This window comes from Camelina sativa, chromosome 11 (assembly GCF_030686135.1).
Source record: "Camelina sativa cultivar CO46 ecotype springtype chromosome 11, ASM3068613v1".
NCBI lineage: Eukaryota > Viridiplantae > Streptophyta > Magnoliopsida > Brassicales > Brassicaceae > Camelina > Camelina sativa.
In genome coordinates, this window is record NC_141890.1 from 6639618 (window position 1) to 6657243 (window position 17626).

The 17626-nt window shown below is 38.1% G+C and overlaps 4 protein-coding genes across 14 annotated transcripts; all 4 read left to right on the forward strand.

Annotated features, from left to right (window-relative positions):
- Window positions 1-50: 50 nt before the first annotated feature.
- LOC104722155 (uncharacterized) lies at window positions 51-5880 on the forward strand. Its single transcript, XM_019232975.2, has 20 exons — window positions 51-484; window positions 559-691; window positions 785-921; window positions 1012-1057; window positions 1236-1448; window positions 1534-2037; window positions 2157-2291; window positions 2374-2589; window positions 2671-2760; window positions 2849-3093; window positions 3183-3271; window positions 3728-3768; window positions 3884-3914; window positions 3999-4121; window positions 4221-4441; window positions 4530-4625; window positions 4707-4819; window positions 4958-5093; window positions 5193-5297; window positions 5395-5880. Exons 1-20 carry the CDS (start codon window positions 210-212, stop codon window positions 5593-5595), a joined length of 3150 nt encoding a protein of 1049 aa, XP_019088520.2. The 5' UTR covers window positions 51-209; the 3' UTR covers window positions 5596-5880.
- A 20-nt stretch (window positions 5881-5900) lies between these two features.
- On the forward strand, window positions 5901-11342 carry LOC104722157 (GPCR-type G protein 2). 3 transcript variants are annotated; one of them, XR_015571288.1, is made up of 15 exons: window positions 5901-6278; window positions 6598-6698; window positions 7046-7150; window positions 7535-7655; window positions 8069-8198; window positions 8504-8582; window positions 8949-9037; window positions 9213-9305; window positions 9701-9727; window positions 9831-9917; window positions 10047-10118; window positions 10364-10494; window positions 10628-10801; window positions 10915-10969; window positions 11072-11342. XR_015571288.1 is itself a non-coding variant. In XM_087472229.1 (14 exons), the coding sequence occupies exons 1-13, from the start codon at window positions 6064-6066 to the stop codon at window positions 10779-10781; spliced, it is 1404 nt and encodes a 467-aa protein (XP_087328355.1). In that variant the 5' UTR covers window positions 6018-6063; the 3' UTR covers window positions 10782-10801; window positions 11072-11342. The 3 variants fall into 3 exon arrangements, 1 of the variants encoding a protein (XP_087328355.1); XM_087472229.1 differs by lacking the exon at window positions 10915-10969 and having other exon boundaries at window positions 6018-6278; XR_015571289.1 differs by lacking the exon at window positions 5901-6278 and having other exon boundaries at window positions 6680-6698; window positions 7046-7152; window positions 7536-7655.
- Window positions 11334-13895, forward strand: LOC104722158 (uncharacterized). Of its 7 annotated transcripts, none has more exons than XM_010440278.3 (4): window positions 11334-11797; window positions 12129-12362; window positions 12455-12559; window positions 12935-13895. In XM_010440278.3, exons 2-4 carry the CDS (start codon window positions 12179-12181, stop codon window positions 13627-13629), a joined length of 984 nt encoding a protein of 327 aa, XP_010438580.1. In that variant the 5' UTR covers window positions 11334-11797; window positions 12129-12178; the 3' UTR covers window positions 13630-13895. The 7 variants fall into 7 exon arrangements, with proteins under 7 accessions (XP_010438580.1, XP_087328358.1, XP_010438581.1 ...); XM_087472232.1 differs by having other exon boundaries at window positions 11492-11797; window positions 12455-12570; XM_010440279.3 differs by having other exon boundaries at window positions 11590-11797; window positions 12129-12350.
- A 313-nt stretch (window positions 13896-14208) lies between these two features.
- On the forward strand, window positions 14209-17239 carry LOC104722159 (uncharacterized). 3 transcript variants are annotated; one of them, XM_087472230.1, is made up of 5 exons: window positions 14341-14630; window positions 15006-15073; window positions 15180-15406; window positions 15492-15593; window positions 16241-17239. In XM_087472230.1, the coding sequence occupies exons 3-5, from the start codon at window positions 15223-15225 to the stop codon at window positions 16966-16968; spliced, it is 1014 nt and encodes a 337-aa protein (XP_087328356.1). In that variant the 5' UTR covers window positions 14341-14630; window positions 15006-15073; window positions 15180-15222; the 3' UTR covers window positions 16969-17239. The 3 variants fall into 3 exon arrangements, with proteins under 3 accessions (XP_010438583.2, XP_087328356.1, XP_010438584.2); XM_010440282.3 differs by lacking the exon at window positions 15006-15073 and adding an exon at window positions 14852-14934 and having other exon boundaries at window positions 14344-14630; XM_010440281.3 differs by lacking the exon at window positions 15006-15073 and having other exon boundaries at window positions 14209-14630.
- Window positions 17240-17626: the final 387 nt, after the last annotated feature.

Below are 17626 nucleotides of genomic sequence, written 5' to 3' on the forward strand. Positions count from 1 at the left end.
CTAGTCAAACCCATAATTAAAGATTACCACTAATAGAATCGTGGATAATTAAATTACTAATCTGGCAAAATAAGCAAAACCCTCGCAAAATTAATAAAAAGGGGCAAAACAAAACATTAGAAAAACCCTATTCGCTGTCTACTTGAGCGAGCAGCCTCTGTCTGCTTCTTCTTCGTCGGGGGGAGTTCTTCTTCGTCGATTTGCAAATCATGGCGCAATCTCTGGAGCTTCTGTTGATCCAGTTCCTTATGCCGGACAATGATGCTCGTCGTCAAGCTGAGGATCAGATCAATCGTCTTGCCAAAGATCCTCAAGTTGTTCCCGCCCTCATTCAGCATCTCCGCACCGCTAAAACCCCTAACGTCCGCCAGCTCGCCGCCGTACTCCTTCGCAAAAGAATCACCGGACATTGGACTAAGCTTTCTCCTCAGATTAAACTGCATGTTAAACAGTCCTTAATCGAGAGTATCACTGCGGAGAATAGGTAGAACCTTACTTCATCTCTTGTTTCGATTGGGATTTGAGTTTTTAAATTCTTTATTGGATTTTTTTTTACAGTCCACCTGTGAGGCGTGCGAGTGCCAATGTTGTGAGTGTAGTAGCCAAGTACGCTGTTCCGGCTGGAGAGTGGCCTGATTTGTTAACTTTTCTCTTCCAGTGTAGTCAGAGTTCTCAAGAAGACCATCGTGAAGTAACTTTCTTGTGAAACTCTCTCTGTCTCGTGTTGTCTATTTGATGAGTGTTTTTGTTCACTTTGGTAACTCTTTGTTTGTTTGTTTTGTAGGTAGCATTGATCCTTTTCAGCTCTTTGACAGAAACGATTGGGAACACATTTAGGCCATATTTTGCCGACTTGCAGGCTCTTCTTCTCAAGTGTATGCAGGATGAAAGCAGCAGTCGAGTCAGAATTGCTGCTCTCAAGTAATTTACTTTCTCTGGAATATACAAAACATGTTCCTCTTCTCTTGGACCTTTTATCTCTACTCTTTACAAGCTTCTGTGATTTATCAGGGCGGTGGGTTCTTTTCTGGAATTCACAAACGACGGGGATGAAGTGGTAAAAATCTAGCGACTTTTCTCTTTCTTGTTATTGTTATAGACATGTTTAAATGTCTTAAAAGTACCTTAAATTCATTGCTGTAGGATGTGTAACTTTTCTATTTTGTTTGGGAGAACATTTTGTTAAGATAGTTTAAAGACTGATTTGGGATATATGCTTATGTCATTTCTATCAGGTTAAGTTCCGAGAGTTCATTCCCAGTATATTGAATGTATCAAGGAAATGTATTGCATCTGGAGAGGAGGATGTAGCTATACTTGCTTTTGAAATTTTTGATGAGCTGATTGAATCTCCTGCACCCCTTCTTGGAGATTCTGTCAAATCAATCGTGGACTTCTCTCTTGAAGTTTCCTGTAATCAAAACCTGGAAAGTAGCACCCGTCACCAGGTTAGAAGAATTACCCTGTTTCCCTTTAAATAGGTTCAACTTGTGATGTTATGATTCCTTACACCTTACTCCATTTATTTACCAGGCAATCCAAATAGTTTCATGGTTGGCAAAGTACAAATACAATTCCCTTAAAAAACATAAGCTAGTCATACCAATTTTGAAAGTTATGTGCCCTTTACTCGCTGAGTCGTCTGATCAAGAGGACGATGATGATCTTGCTCCTGATCGTGCAGCTGCTGAAGTTATTGACACACTAGCTATGAACCTGCCAAAGCATGTCTTCCCCCCTGTTTTGGAATTTGCTTCCGTGTACTATCAAAATACAAATCCGAAGTGTCGGGAAGCGTCTGCAACAGCTCTAGGTGTTATATCAGAGGGTTGCTTTGATATGATGAAAGAGAAGCTGGAACCTGTTCTTAATATAGTCTTAGGAGCTTTAAGAGACCCTGAGCAAATGGTTCGAGGGGCTGCGTCATTTGCAATAGGCCAATTCGCCGAGCATCTTCAGCCCGAAATTCTGTCACACTATCAGATTGTTCTTCCATGCCTATTAACTGCGATTGAAGATTCATCTGAGGAAGTGAAGGTAAAAATTTAAAGCAGCGAGCTGAGCGTGGTTTGTGTTTTATTTTGTGGAAATGCACCTTTCTGCCATGATAACATGTAACCTTGGTTATTAGTAACATTTCTCATTATTGTCTACAGGAAAAGTCACACTACGCTTTAGCAGCATTCTGTGAGAACATGGGAGAGGAAATTGTTCCTTTGCTTGATCATTTAATGCAGAAGCTTATGGCCGCCCTCAAAAGTAGTCCGCGTAATCTACAAGAGACATGCATGGTACACTGACAAATCTTTGCAAGAGTTTCTTTTGAATTGGTATCTGAAATATTTATTTACGCGCTGTGCTACTTGCTTGCAGTCTGCAATAGGATCGGTTGCTGCTGCTGCTGAGCAAGCATTCAATCCATATGCTGAGAGCGTTCTGGAGTTGATGAAGTTTTACATGGTTCTCACCAAGGACGAGGATCTTCGTGCCCGTGCAAGGTCTACTGAGCTTGTAGGGATTGTCGCAATGTCTGTTGGGAGAATAGGGATGGAGGCGATTTTGCCACCTTTCATTGATGCTGCAATATCAGTAATTGCCTTACCATATTCTTTTTCTTTGAACTATATATGTTATTTGTGAAAGAAAGAGCTCACAATCACAAAATACCAGGGATTTGAATTGGACTTCAGTGAGTTGCGAGAATATACTCATGGATTCTTCAGCAACATAGCTGAAATATTGGATGACGCTTTTGCCCAGGTAGGCATACATTGCTTTCTAATAGACTTTATAATAGCTTTGAATTCAGTGATTAGGTTCAAGTAAACAGAAAGTACATTTTTCGCAGTATTTACCTCGCGTTATGCCATTAGTATTTGCGTCGTGCAATCTTGATGATGGATCTGCAGTGGACTTTGATGAGTCAGACGATGAACATGTCAATGATTTTGGTGGGGTATCTTCTGATGATGATGCTCATGATGAGCCCAGAGTTCGGAACATTAGCGTTCGAACAGGAGTTTTGGATGAAAAGGCAGCTGCAACTCAAGCTCTTGGCCTGTTTGCACTCCACACTAAAGCTTCTTTTGCACCGTATCCTTCAATTTTCCCTTAACTTAATGGTTATTCTTCTTTGTCTTTTTTCAAGAAACCTTTTTCATGTCTCTTAACTCACTTATAAGCTACCTCGAGGAATCATTGAAGATTATGGACAAACATTCTGCATATTTTCATGAAGATGTTCGGCTTCAAGCAGTCACTGGTTTGAAACGTGAGTTTTCGATCTATTGATTATGTGACATTTTAATCCATTGATTGCCATTATTTTTACTGGGCCGGAACTGTGCCGACACAGAAGACCTCTTTCATAACCCTTGGGGTCTCTTCCGTGGGAGGGGACTGATTAATTTTCCTAGGCACATAACTTAGTAAATGTTGTTTGATAGACTCATAGCTTCTTCCCAACATAAGTAAACTTGCCTGATCGATGTGCCAGTTTTCCTTCTTGCCGCCTTTGGTTGATATGTGGTCAACTGTCTAGGCCCTCTTCTTTTGCAATTTTTTGTTCACTCAAGTCGTATTAGATATATGAAGCTCAGCGGATCTGTTAAGTTTTTAAAAGCTTACCTAATCTATGGGTTAGACTTGATAATGATAGGGACATTACAGCTCCTCATTCTATTTTGAGTCTCCAAACTTATAACTCTTTTATCTGTTGTAATTTCAGATATATTGGCTGCAGCGCATGCTATCTTCCAGAATCATAATGTAAGAGACTTACTCATGCATATTTCTATATTTTTTCCACTCTCTCTCCTCCCCATCCTCTCCATTCCTTTCTAATTTCCAGCCATGGTTTTCGGAATGTTTTGATCTTATGTAGGATGGAGCTGGGAAGGCAAATGAAATTCTTGGTAACGCATACTACACAGCATTTTTTTCTCATTAAGAACAAGAACGACGAGAAGAAGTTATGACAGTTTTTTTTTCCATTGCAGATGCAGTTATGAATAATTATATCAAAACTATGACTAAAGATGACGACAAGGAGGTTGTTGCTCAGGCTTGCATGAGCGTAGCGGATATCATGAAGGATTATGGTTACGTAGCCATTCAAAATTGTGGGTGTCTATTCTTGTTGGAGTCAATTTGATGTAATTCAGGATATTCAATTGATCTTACTCTTGTATCATGTGCTGACAATGGTTTCTACTTTCTAGATTTATCATCCCTTGTTGATGCGACGTTGCTACTGCTGACGGAGAAAGCAGCTTGCCAGCAGTACGGAGAAGATGAGAGTGATATTGACGATGATGATACTGGACATGATGAGGTCCTCATGGATGCAGTTTCTGACCTCCTTCCCGCCTTTGCAAAGTGTATGGGTTCTCATTTTGAACCTGTCTTTGCCAAATTCTTTGAGCCGTTGATGAAATTTGCGGTGGGTATTAGTGATTACAGTATTCATTGACATAACTTCTTCCATTGAAAATTTAGATACTCACTGGTCCACTATTGTGTGTCTGTAGAAAGCTTCACGTCCCCCACAGGACAGGACAATGGTAGTTGCTAGTCTTGCTGAAGTTGCTCAAGACATGGGCCCTCCAATCTCTGCCTATGTTGATGTAAGTTTTCTCATCTTATGTTTTCTATGATTGGTGTGTGTGCTGTATTCAAACCAACCATCGGGAGTATTTTTCTTGCAGAGGTTAATGCCCTTGGTGCTCAAAGAATTGGGGTCACCAGACGCAACTAACAGAAGAAATGCAGCTTTCTGTGTTGGAGAGCTTTGCAAAAATGGGGGTGAAGCTGCTCTTAAGTATCCTTTTCGTGTTACATGATTCAACTCTACTCTAATCGTTAAAACTGTTTCTCTCGGTTTTCTCTTGGGGTTTTGGGAGAACATGAGAAAATTGTCAGTCCATGCCATATTTGTCTCCCCTTGACTCAATACAAGATATTTTGGTGATGTGCTACGAAAACTTTCCCCTCTTTTCGGGGATTCAGAACCAGAGCTTGCTGTTAGGGATAATGCAGCAGGTGCTACCGCAAGGATGATTGTTGTTCATCCTGAACTAGTCCCGCTAAATCAAGTATGATCTTAGGGGGCTTAGGCCAGTTTCATCTATCTTTTTGTGTACTTGCTGAAACTTATGGAAACACTGTACTCATCCCTAAGTAATAAAATCCAGGTACTTCCAGTGTTGTTAAGAGGTCTACCTCTAAAAGAAGATCAAGAAGAGTCCATGGCTGTTTACAGCTGTATATATTCGCTAGTTTTGGCATCCAACCCAGAGGTATATTTTTCCCATGCAAAAAAATTTCGACTTTGGGTTAATATTATTACTTGGTGTGTGCATTTTGTGAATTCTTTTTTTTGATTGCCAAAATCAGATCCTCCCTCATGTTCCGGACCTGATTAAAATATTTGGACAAGTAGTGGAGTCGCCAGTGGAAAAAGTAGAAGTGAAAGCAATAGTAGGCAGGACTTTCTCCCACCTGATCTCGCTTTATGGAAATCAGTTGCAGCCAATCCTAGGTGGCCTACCGCCTTCTCAAGCTAATGTTCTTGCTGCGTTTGCTTCTACTAGTTGATCGCCCCATGTTATAAATTTATCTATCAAAAACTGTCTTCAGAATTTTTTTTTCGTTTGAAATCTATTCTTTGTTCTTCATGTGAGTCTCAAATCTTGTTTTTCATATATCTTAGCATTTTGGCTTTGTTTCTTTCGTCAGAGTTTTGCCTTCATTGTTTATTTTATTTTCTCCATTTATTTATAGTCTTATAAGTTCTTTGTATTTTGTATTTTGTATTCTTGACATTGGACAATATTGTATTTTTGGGCCTTGATAATATATGAAGGAGTATACTTACATACATTACATTACTGTTTTGCCAGCAATTTACTAATGTGTCTCTGAATTTGGGTAATTGTACCGGAAATTGATAAATTTGGTACGGAGATCCGGTTTAGTGTGGTTTGATGGATCAAGCTTTGAAATTGGGGCAAAAAAGAAAACCAAAATTTCTCACTTGTTCCTTGTTAGAGAGAGAGAGGAGAGATGGGTTACGGATGGGCGATCTTCGAGGGGATACTGGTGATGGGATCTCTGTGTCTGTTAGGATCGGCCGGTCTCTGGTTTCTCAATCGGAGGCTTTACAAGGAGTACGAAGAGAAGCGAGCCTTGGTTCAAATCATTTTCAGCATCGTCTTCGCCTTCTCTTGCAACCTCTTACAGCTCGTTCTCTTCGAAATCATCCCTGTTTTATCTCGAGAGTAAGCTTTTCCCACTTGCTTGTTTACTTTATCGAATTGTTCCGCAGCTGAATTTTGGTCTGAGTTTGGTGACCTAAGTTTTTTTTTTCTTGCAACTACTGTTTTGATGAATGAGAGTAATACATGCAGCATTGATTCATGTGAAAACTTATATTGCTGAATAATGTGTAGCATCGTTGATGAATTCTATCATTTAACATTATATGTCAGGGCTGTGAATGTAGTTCTGCATTGAGCTTTGAAAATTACATCAATTTAGTTCTGCATTAGATCCGAGACATATCATCAAACTTATATGTAACTTTTTTTATCTTTGCAGGGCAAGGATGGTAAACTGGAAGGTGGATCTCTTTTGTTTGATAGTGCTACTTGTTTTCATGTTACCTTATTATCATTGCTATTTGATGCTTCGCAATACTGGTAAAGCCTTTTTCCTCATGCCACCTATTGTATTGATGTTCTTCCTTTTTTCCTTTTTTGATAATTGTGTGTCATTTCAAGTGTCCTTGGAATTCCTAAAATATTACATGTATGTTAATAACCTGGGTTGAACAGTTCTTTTTTGCATATGATCAGTTTGTCTCTTAGAAATAGTATGGGGCCTGATGATTGACACTGTATTATTGTTTGGCGTAAATTCATATGCTGATTTTCTCATCATACACGAGTTTCTATTTGGATTGATATGGGAGAATATGTATAAGCATTGCCTTATGGAATTGATCCTTCCGTCTTTTTCGATTTAATATCATAGCACCACATTTCAGGTGTTAGAAGGGAACGTGCTGCTGTTGGGGCCTTTTTATTCTTGACCGCCTTCCTTTATGCTTTCTGGCGCATGGGCATTCATTTTCCTATGCCTTCAGACAAAGGTACCTCTTTGAGTTTATGCACCCTCTCTCTCCCTTCAACACTGTGTAGGCAAGAAGAAAGTTGATCTTAAGTGTCAGTTAGATCTTATTAACATATTTATGAACCAAGTGTACTTTTGAAAATTTGTGGAGTAGGATTAATGTTTTACTCACTTGAAAGGAGTATCTGAGCATGTTTGCACTGACTATGATTGCTTGACTGTAGAAAATACCTTCAGAATATTTCGTAAATCAATAATCCTGCCTTCTTGATGCTTTTGTCTATTTATGCTCGACAATAGCTTTTATATATACAAACGCTCTCAGTTCTTTTTGTTTTGGATGCTTAAGATCTTATCACCGCTTATTGGACTGCTTACCTTAAACACCCTTTTATTTTGAAAGGTTTTTTTTCAATGCCTCAATTGGTCAGCAGAATCGGGGTCATTGGTGTGACCCTCATGGCCGTCTTATCTGGTTTTGGAGCTGTAAATTTGCCTTACAGTTATATATCTCTCTTCATTAGGTACTTCCCTCTATCATTGCTCCTATATTTTCTTCTAGCTTGTGCTTAAATCTGGTAATGGTTTTGCTGTTTAGTTTTGTTGCGGCTATCTATAGTGTATTTTCCTCTGATGGCACCGTAAACTGGAGTGAATAAATAGATAGACATAGTTAGCTCTTCATGCGTCAATTGCCACTTTATTTTTGGAACTGAGAGCAAAAAGGTGACCGGGTTGATGTGGACAGAAAATGTTACTTTAACACTTATCCTTCGATGAGGCAAATGGTTCTGTAGATTTTGACTTGAAGTAGGTGAACTCTGAATTCATCTTCTGTGATGTAAATGGTTCTACAGCGATAGAAGAGTAGCTGGATTGGGAAATTTTGTGATCTAACAGCATGTTTTCCTGTCTTTTTTCTCTCTGGAAACTATAGGGAGATTGAAGGATCAGAAATAAAATCGCTGGAAAGGCAACTGATGCAATCAATTGAGACTTGCATAGCTAAGAAGAAGAAAATTATTTTATGTCAAGTGGAGGTGGAACGAAGTCAAGTATCGGAAGAGGTATGTTTCCTTGTTCTATTTTAGCATATCCCATATGTGATTATAATTTGAAGTTTCAAATTCTTGACCATTCTGCATTTGGGTTAGGATGCTTATCAGATCTGTGTATTTATATACTCAATGTTATAATGCTCTTCAGGCTCTGAATTGGTTGTTGTTATCATAACACTTTTCTATGCATCAGTCGAAATGCCATAAAGACAATTTTTCCGCATAGACTGATAAATTTCATAATTAAGCTTTTCTCTTTATGTTAATTCTAAAATGAGCTTAGGAAGTAATCATCTGGTGGTTTTGATTTCCAGCATCAAAAGGGTAGGTCTTTCCTTAGAAGATTTGTCGGAACTGTGGTGCGGTCAGTTCAAGATGACCAAAAGGAGCAAGGTCAGTTTATATGATTTAGTTTCAGATGCAGTTGTGGCTGCACAACATTATCTTCCTAGAGAGTGATTTTATATGTGCACTATCTTTGACGCCATTAGAATTTATATGTGCACTATCTGTCTAAATTTATTTGACAGATTAAATTTTCATCTTGTTTATGCGAGCTGAAATATTTAGACGTTCCGATAGAAAATAGGTTGCATGTTACAGTTTTCCCCCTATTACCAGATTTAAGGCAAGCATAGGATCACGTATTTTCCTTGGAATTTTATAGTGTACATAATATAATAATATGAGATATTAGCTCAGCATATTAATTACCATCTGGCGATATTTCCTCGAATCATTAATATTTTTCTTTTACAGATATCAAACTAATGGAGGCGGAGGTTGAAGGTCTAGAAGAGCTGTCAAAGCAGCTATTCTTGGAAATTTATGAACTCCGCCAAGCAAAGGTCCCCTTTAGCACTGTGCCATTAGTTTTTAATTTATTTACAGAATTCTACTCATTGGCATGGCAATGACATCTTCAACTAAATTATCTGTTACTTAGGTTAATTTCTTGGTTGTCTTGTTATGTTGTAATATAAACATTTTATAAGCGCTTATTTAACTTCATTTCATTTGCAGGATGCTGCTGCTTTTTCTCGTACTTGGAAGGGTCATGTGCAGAACTTACTTGGCTATGCGTGTTCCATCTACTGTGTGTATAAGATGTTAAAGGTAATTTTGTTTTTTTGTGTTTTATGTGAGGTGCAAGCCTTCAGTACTTCTAACTCTATTTATGTATCCTAGTATTGCAAGACTGTTAAAATTTTCCGCATGCATGTAACAATGGATTATGGATTCTGTGTGGTTAGTGGTAGTTATTTAATAGAAATTTGATGCAGAGTTTCTTACAATATTTTCAAAGATCTCAGTAGATCGATAGATTTAAAATTTGTGGATCTCATTACATTGTGTGTTGTTCTGGGATGTGATGTTTGTAGCTGTTCTCAGGAGAATAATGGTTTCGTTAGATGAAAATGTCGTCAATATCCCTTGTTAAATGTTTTTCTCAGTTGTAATTGTGAACCAGTGTTACTAACTTCTCTGTTATATCCATTGTTTATCTGCAGTCTCTACAGAGTGTCGTTTTCAAGGAGGTAATCTCTTGTTTTGTTATACCCTTTATTATGAATGGCTGCATCCGTAATCATCATTTGTTTACTTATTTACGACATGGAATAGTAATTAGATTATTTACAGGCGGGCACAAAAGATCCTGTCACGATGATGATCAGTATATTCTTGCAGTTTTTTGATATAGGAGTGGATGCTGCATTGCTCTCACAGGTTTGCTTGACTTTGAGTTTTTAATGACTTCTATCTTGAAAAATGCTTATATGGCTCTCAGTTTACCTTATGAGTCTATTGGTTCCCAAACATTAGGTCTGACTCTGTCTCGTTCTCTATTATTTTCAGTATATTTCCCTGTTGTTTATTGGGATGTTGATCGTGATATCCGTGAGGGGATTCTTGACGAATCTGATGAAGGTGAGTTCTGATTTTAACGTTCAAGATTTCTTCCATTTGTCTTTATACAATCTTCTGCATTACGGATCCACTCAATTAAACTTCAACCTGAGCATAGAACAAATTGATGGCTACTACTTGATTGGCAGTAGTATGGTGATTTTACAATTTACTGAAACATAACTGACAACATACTGAAAGCTTTTGTTTGGAGTGCTATTATATAAGTTTTGGTGAATGACTTGGGAGTATTTTCGATTGTACAGTTCTTCTTTGCAGTGTCGAGGGTAGGGAGTGGATCTTCAAGCAATGTTGTGCTTTTCCTATCCGAAATCATGGGAATGTACTTTTTGTCGTCCATTCTTCTTATAAGAAAAAGCTTGAGAAATGAGTACAGGTACGGCTGAGTCCTCTAATCTTCAACTAACTGAATAATAAACTAATTGCTGAATGTGTCGTTATATACATGTTTCTTCTGTACCAAACATGGAAAGTGGATTACATAACTGAAAGCTGTTTTGTTGGCACAGAGGGATAATAACAGATGTATTAGGCGGAGATATTCAGTTTGATTTCTATCATCGATGGTTTGATGCAATATTCGTGGCCAGCGCTTTTCTTTCTCTGCTTTTGCTGTCTGCTCACTACACATCTCGTCAAATTGATAAGCACCCAGTTGACTAAAGCAAAGAAAGCAAGCATCCGTAAGTTCCCTTGCATTTAGTGGTTGATTAAATTTTGATCTAGAAGAAAGTAGTTGAATCAATTACTACGACTTTAGCATTCGCTCATGTACATTTCTTTGTGCTTTGATTAGCTGATTAGTTGTAAAGAGAATGAGGTTTATATGGAGAGTACCGGCAATCCTAATGGTACTTACTTGTAACTTGGGTTTGGGGTTTTTTTAGCGTTCAATACGAATACATCTATATTTCTGTTACCTGTAGTTTTATATTGTTATTTTTCTTTTGCAGTACTTAGGAGGTCAAAAAAAAAAGGAAAAAGAGCAGTGTGGCCACAATGATTGCATGTGGGCATTGGCTGGAAAGCACGTTTTCTTGTTGGTTCAGTTTGAGATACTGAGAGTTATTGTGGTAAGAGAGAAAGTTGGTATGTGTGTTTGTAAGGTTCAAATGTCGACTCAACGGCGCTTTTGATCAAATCACATTAATATCCCATTCAGGGATAGAATTCTCAGTACTGATATATATTCTGTTTATAAAATAAATAAAATCCATATAAAAAGGTGAGAAAGAGATACATCAGTTCAGAATACATTGAGGCTGGTACGTTCTCTAGGGGAACAGCTAACTTCGGAACACACAACACAACAGTCACTGCCGCAAAAGAGTTACCACCAATACATATTCCTTGTTTTGAATCTTTCATCCTATGTATATTAATATCATCTCTTAATCAGATCAATCATTCAGCTTACTAGACTGCATATCATTTAATAAATCGGGTTGTAAGGAAAAATCAAAATTTTGCTACAGCAACTGCTGAAGTTATAATTCTATTGACACTACTATTGAGCTGTAAAATATCTACGATAAGTAGAGTAACACAGACACAACATTTTTTTTTTTGGGACGCTTCACGGCGGGTTGATTAGAAAAAAAAAAGAGAGAGGGCTTCAACGGCCTTTGATTTTGGTTTTCTGGCTCAACGCCGCGCTGTCTCTCCAAAACAGCCTGGTGGTAAGCTTCTTCTGGTTGTTTTTTTTCCCTTTTTTTTGTGTGACCATAATTGTTTCTAGAAACTTTAGCTTTTTTGATTACTCTCCTCGATCTCCTTGATCGCTTTGACGTAAAAACCCTAATTTCTGGGAGAACCTGTCCTGCAGTGTTTTTTTTTTTTTTATTCACTCATTCCGATGAGGTTTGTTTGTGCTCCGATTTTTTTTGGTCTCTCGTGTGGGGTTATCCTCACTTTTGGTGTTTCTAATTTCCTCTGTGCTTATTGCCTTTTTTCTTTGCTTTGGGTTTTTGATTTCAAGGCCTCTAATTTTGTGCCAAAATTTGTATCCAGTATTGTAGGGTTAAAGCTTGGATGATAGAGACGCTTGATTTTCTCTTACAATGACTACACGAAGAAATGGCATTTCCAGGATTCAGCGGGGTGAGAGTTTTCGCGGTGAAGGCCCTAACTGGATCCTTATTGCTGGGGGTGCCTTGTTGAGTACATTGTCTATTCGCTTTGGCTACAAATTAAAGCAGTCCATTGATTCCAAACCTCATTTGAATGCCACTGGTGGATTAAAACGTACTTAATTGGTTTTACTGCTTATATACTACATGTCCTTAGTATTCAGTTGTATAGTCTTATCTTATTGGAGGATACTTGTTGTTGTGCAGCCAATGGAACAACATCTGACAGAGGAAGATCTCGAGGATGCTGCTTGCATTCTAATGCATCTCCCTGTGAAAGGAGTAATGATTGCTGCTTCCACTCCACTCCCGGTGAGAAGTTTGTGAGTTGGTTATTCTTACAGCTGCCTTTTCTTATACTATACTTTAATCTTGACTCCTCACAGTCTCTTGCTGGGTTTGCTAAAAAGATCTTATGAGATGTTGTAAATTAGTTGATAGAATATGGAGATGGTTCTTACAAGTTTGTAGCCTTTTAGTTTCTTGCATTTTGAATGTCATTGTAGCTTAATCTCATGAATCATAATTTAAGAAGCTACTTGCATCAATGAGCTGGCAACTGTGGAAGAAGTATCCCACGATGATGTGTTGCGTTAAGATTATCTCAGAATGTTAATCTCAGCTTAACTGTTTCAGAAAAGGTTTTGGTGTGGATGTTCTGAGACTTGGCTTCTTTACTTTATGCAGGAACTGAGAATGGGGATGGTAATCATGCTACAAACGAGCAAATGGCGGTGTCCAGTACCACGCTGCCTCTTGTGACGGTTCCTACTCCAACATATAGCAAAGAGAATGGAGTCATGTGGGGATCTTCTCCTGATCTCCGGGAAGTGCCCATGAAACCATACCATCACCAGTCAACCTGCTCAGATTCTCCTTGTGTATCTGAATCCGGCTCAGACATCTTCAGCAAGCGAGAAGTAATACAGAAACTGAGGCAACAGCTGAAGAGACGTGACGACATGATCCTTGAAATGCAAGAACAGATCTTAGAGTTGCAAAACTCGCTTAACTCGCAGACGGGACATTCTAGCCATGTACAAACACAGCTAGACGCAACAAACAGGGATCTGTTTGAATCAGAAAGAGAAGTTCAGAGACTGAGAAAGGCAATCGCTGACCACTGCGTGGGTAGCAATAATGGTTGGAGTGGTGATGTGAACGGGTTTATGGACAGTGAAAACAGCTACGAGTCACCAGAAAAAGGATCAAAGGATGGAGAAAGGATAGAGATGTTGAAAAAGGAAGTGGGTGAGCTAAAAGAAGTGATAGAAGGGAAGGATTATCTAATTAGAAGCTATAAAGAGCAGAAGATTGAGCTTACGCAGAAGATAAAAGAGTTGCAACAGAGATTGGATTCACAGCTCCCAAACATGTTGTAGGTTGGAAAGGTTAGGCATTGTGCATTCTTTATAACTACTACTCCTTTCTTTTCTCGAGAAAAAAAAAGGAAATATGAACTCTCCGAAGAAAAGCTCTCTTTTGATTAGATTGTTTTAGCTTTGGGCTTTGAATCTCTCCTTTTGTTTTTTTTTTCTCTCCTGGTGGGTGAAGTGAAGATTGGAAATCTGAAAAACTCAATACGAATGTCGTGTCTCAAGTCTCAAGGCATATAAAAGTTGGGTGAAATGTGGACTATCAGTTAGAAGTTCGTTGTTTTTTGTTATTATCAAATTCGAAATCTGTTAGGGAAGGAGGACCAATTAATTTAGTAATTTGTCACATAGTGAAGAAAAATGTCATATAAATCAACCATATAATATATCAATCCAGCTGTGGTAGTTATTTATTAGTTGTGTTCCACCACTAAGACTAAAAATAGAATAGATAAATAATAATCAACAGAAGAAGGTGTAAAAGTGCAAATTACACATGGATAAACCTGTCAAATCTCTTACACAAATCTAAAAATTTCACTCTTAGAACTTAAAAGAATTGAATTATTATTAAACACAAAAAATAGAGATGAATCTCTCAGAGTCTCTCAAGTCTCAACCACCGTGAGCGTCATCCATGGGACGTGGTTGACGCGTGCGGAGATTTTTATTTATTTTTATTTTATTTTAATAAATTAAATAAACAGTTTATTTTTTATTAGGAAAAAGGAAAAAAAAAAAAACGAAGGGGGAGCTGTGTGAGGCGCCGTCTCTTCCTTCCCCCTCCACTTTATTTTTCTCTGTTGGGGTTTTCTAACAGTCATATCCATCGGCCGGAGACTCAACGATTCTTCTCGGAATCTTATTTCTCTCATCAGCGTTTTTCGATTGGAGGAGCAGAGACCACCACACACACACACACACTTTAAAAAAGTCAAGCTGGAGTCTCATAAGTGAAACTATGGAGCCCTAATCCTCTTACCATTTCTATTGTAGTTTTCTGTGAGGTTTGTATTCCGATTATTTTCTTTGTTCTATTTCTCTCTGTGAATATATATGAGTTGTTCCGGATTTATGTAATTCCTTTTTTTTTTTTTTTCTCGTTCTGATTTCGATTGTTTTATTCCAATTAATGGCTTCTATCTACAAAGTTATAATGGTCTTTTTAGTTTTTATTTTGCTTCATGTTCAAGTCAAGTATCTCTTCTTGTGTCTCTCTCTCTATTAGCTCTTTCGGGATAGAGAAGAGACTTTACTTTTTTAACGTCTAATCAAAATCCCATGGCGTCAACATTTTGATTACTCTTTCAGGTTAGCTCAATTTTTGATTACTGCCTAAAACATGTTGCTTCTGGCTCAATATCTTGTATATTTTAATGTAGGTTTTGGAATCTTGTATATTTTAAGCATTTTTGGTGATTTTCAAAACTGTGTACCGGTTGTTTTTCTTGTGTGTAAACCACAACTCTCGTCTTTTTTTTTTTTGAGATGTAATATGCTCAATTCTTTCTGATCATTAGTGATGAGTTTGTTCTTGTATCTGGTGACCAATGTAGGTTATGTTTTGGATGATAGAGACATTTTTTACTTTCTCTTACAATGAGTACACGAAGATCTGGCATTTCCAAGCATCAACGAGCTGATAAATTTTGTGGTCAAGGGCCTAATTGGATACTAATTGCTGGGGGTGCCTTGTTGAGTACATTGTCTATTCGCTTTGGGTACAAGCTTAAGCAGTCACTTGATTGGAAACCTCAATCGAATGGCTCTTCTGGTTTAAAAGGTACTTACTTTATTGCTGTGTTGCTTAACATGTTTTATAGTTTGGTTGTAGTTTTTGTCTCTCTTAATGATATTTTGTTGTGCAGCCAATGGAGGAGCATCTGAGAGGCAAAAATCTACAAGCTGTTGCTTGCACTCTAACACGTTTTCCTGTGCACACAGTAATGATTGCTTCCGCTCCATTCCAGGTGTGACTTTGTAACTTTCTGTTCTAATGGAAGATTTTTCTCATGTTCAAGCCACTAAACACACACAATATGCTAGTGTCTTGGTCTTACGTCATCTCTTACTAGGTTTCCTTTTATCAACATGTGAAGTGAAACGATGCGTGAAATTTAGTAAAATTCTAGCTGAAAGAATGTGTAGACGTTGCTACAGAGTCCTTGCCTGCCTAGTGATGTCTTTGAAGGCCAATTACATAACAGTTAATGTGGTTGTCAACTAGGGAATCGAATTTGAAGTGCAGATTGCTTAAAATAGTTACAATTACAAGTAACAAATTTGTCATTTTTGAACTGATTGAACCAATTATCTCTTCTTTAGTCGTGGTATATTATCAATTATGTGCATACATGAAGCTGGCAACTAGGGAAGCAAATTTTCTCCAATGATGGTTGTACCTAGTGGCTGAATGCTAGCAATAGTTACAAGATTTGTCATTTTCCAAGAAATCGTTGAAGCACAGTTACAAGATCTGTACTATTATTTTATCTAGAAATGAGGTCTTTTGGCTCTTCGGAAAATCTCTGAATCGCCGTCCTCTCTATCAATGTGTAGTACAGGGCAGTTAGTCGTGTTTTGGATCTCATCTAACTTTCCTTCTTTCTCTTTGTAGGAAGTGAGAATGTGGAGGGAAAAGAGGTGATAAACGAGCAAATGGTATCCGCATCTGACACTTCATTGCCTCTTGTGACAGTTTCTGCTCCATCATTTAGCAAAGAAAATGGAGTCATGTGGGCTACTTCTCCTGATCGCCTGGAACTTCCCCCGAAACCATACAATCACCAATCGACGTGCTCAGATTCTCCCTGCGTATCTGAAACCAGCTCAGACATCTTCAGCAAACGAGAAGTAATACAGAAACTGAGGCAACAGCTGAAGAGACGCGATGACATGATACTGGAAATGCAGGAACAGATCCTAGAGCTGCAAAACTCGTATAACGCGCAGACGGCACACTCTAGCCATCTCCAGGAACAGCTAGACACAATGAACAGAGATCTTTTTGAATCAGAAAGAGAAGTCCAGAGACTGAGAAAGGCGATAGCTGATCACAGCGTGGGATGCGGTGCGGGTAGCAATGGCAAGACATCTCCCGTTGCACCATGGAGTGGCCATGTGAACGGGTTTATGGACAGCGAAAGCAACTATGAGTCACAGGAAAAGGGATCAAGGGATGGAGAAAGAGTAGAGATGTTGAAAAAGGAAGTGAGTGAGCTTAAAGAGGTTATAGAAGGGAAGGATTATCTACTTAGGAGCTATAAAGAGCAAAAGATAGAGCTTTCGCAGAAGGTAAAAGAGTTGCAGCAGAGATTGGACTCACAGGTCCCAAACATATTGTAGTAGGTGGGAAAGGTTAGGCATTGTGCATACTTGCGTCTCTTCTTTTAATTTTTTTTCTATTATTTTCCTTTTTTCGAGAAAATGAATCTATGTCCTAAGATAAAGACCGTTGGGAGATAGAGATTTTCAGGTTTCTTTCTGGCTTCAGCTTTCGTTTTTGAATTGTCTTGATTCTTGGTTTTGAGGTCTTTTTATCTCTCGTTTGGTGTAAAGGAAAATAGTTGTTGAAGAGTTTGCAGCGGGGAATAGTTTCATGCTTCTCCTTTTTCTATTCTCCTTCTCCATAAATGGTAACTAAACCCAATAGAGTAACCCATTAGTAATGACAAAAAATGACAATTAGAACTGAAATTAGTGATAAAAACAAATATTGTTTAGGTACCAATGTTGTTTTGGACGGACTAGATTAAAATTGTTAGTGGACAAATGGTAAATGACGAACACAAGACTCTTAAAATAACACCATTTTTCAACCAACAGTAGTCAGTTTTACCATAGTCACCACCACCTCCACTAGAGAGGTGTCTTCGTTTGGCTTTGCCCAACCATACAAGCAAGATTAGATATTATTAGTATAACGTAGATTTTATTAACAAAAGTACAAAATTGTATTTCGTCTTAAACTAAACCAATGTCAGAATCAATTTTGTCTTAAACT

Bases quoted from the DNA above. Each gene is read 5' to 3' on its own strand.
- LOC104722155 (XM_019232975.2), top strand. From the start codon at position 210: ATGGCGCAATCTCTGGAGCTTCTGTTGATCCAGTTCCTTATGCCGGAC. The intron at 3,915-3,998 runs GTAACGCATACT...TTTCCATTGCAG, and splicing joins GAAGGCAAATGAAATTCTTG to ATGCAGTTATGAATAATTAT. The intron at 4,626-4,706 runs GTAAGTTTTCTC...TTTTTCTTGCAG, and splicing joins CAATCTCTGCCTATGTTGAT to AGGTTAATGCCCTTGGTGCT.
- LOC104722157 (XM_087472229.1), top strand. From the start codon at position 6,064: ATGGGTTACGGATGGGCGATCTTCGAGGGGATACTGGTGATGGGATCT. The intron at 7,656-8,068 runs GTACTTCCCTCT...TGGAAACTATAG, and splicing joins TATATATCTCTCTTCATTAG to GGAGATTGAAGGATCAGAAA. The intron at 10,119-10,363 runs GTGAGTTCTGAT...TCGATTGTACAG, and splicing joins TCTTGACGAATCTGATGAAG to TTCTTCTTTGCAGTGTCGAG.
- LOC104722158 (XM_010440278.3), top strand. From the start codon at position 12,179: ATGACTACACGAAGAAATGGCATTTCCAGGATTCAGCGGGGTGAGAGT. The intron at 12,363-12,454 runs GTACTTAATTGG...GTTGTTGTGCAG, and splicing joins TGCCACTGGTGGATTAAAAC to CCAATGGAACAACATCTGAC. The intron at 12,560-12,934 runs GTGAGAAGTTTG...TACTTTATGCAG, and splicing joins CTGCTTCCACTCCACTCCCG to GAACTGAGAATGGGGATGGT.
- LOC104722159 (XM_010440281.3), top strand. From the start codon at position 15,223: ATGAGTACACGAAGATCTGGCATTTCCAAGCATCAACGAGCTGATAAA. The intron at 15,407-15,491 runs GTACTTACTTTA...TTTGTTGTGCAG, and splicing joins TGGCTCTTCTGGTTTAAAAG to CCAATGGAGGAGCATCTGAG. The intron at 15,594-16,240 runs GTGTGACTTTGT...TTCTCTTTGTAG, and splicing joins TTGCTTCCGCTCCATTCCAG to GAAGTGAGAATGTGGAGGGA.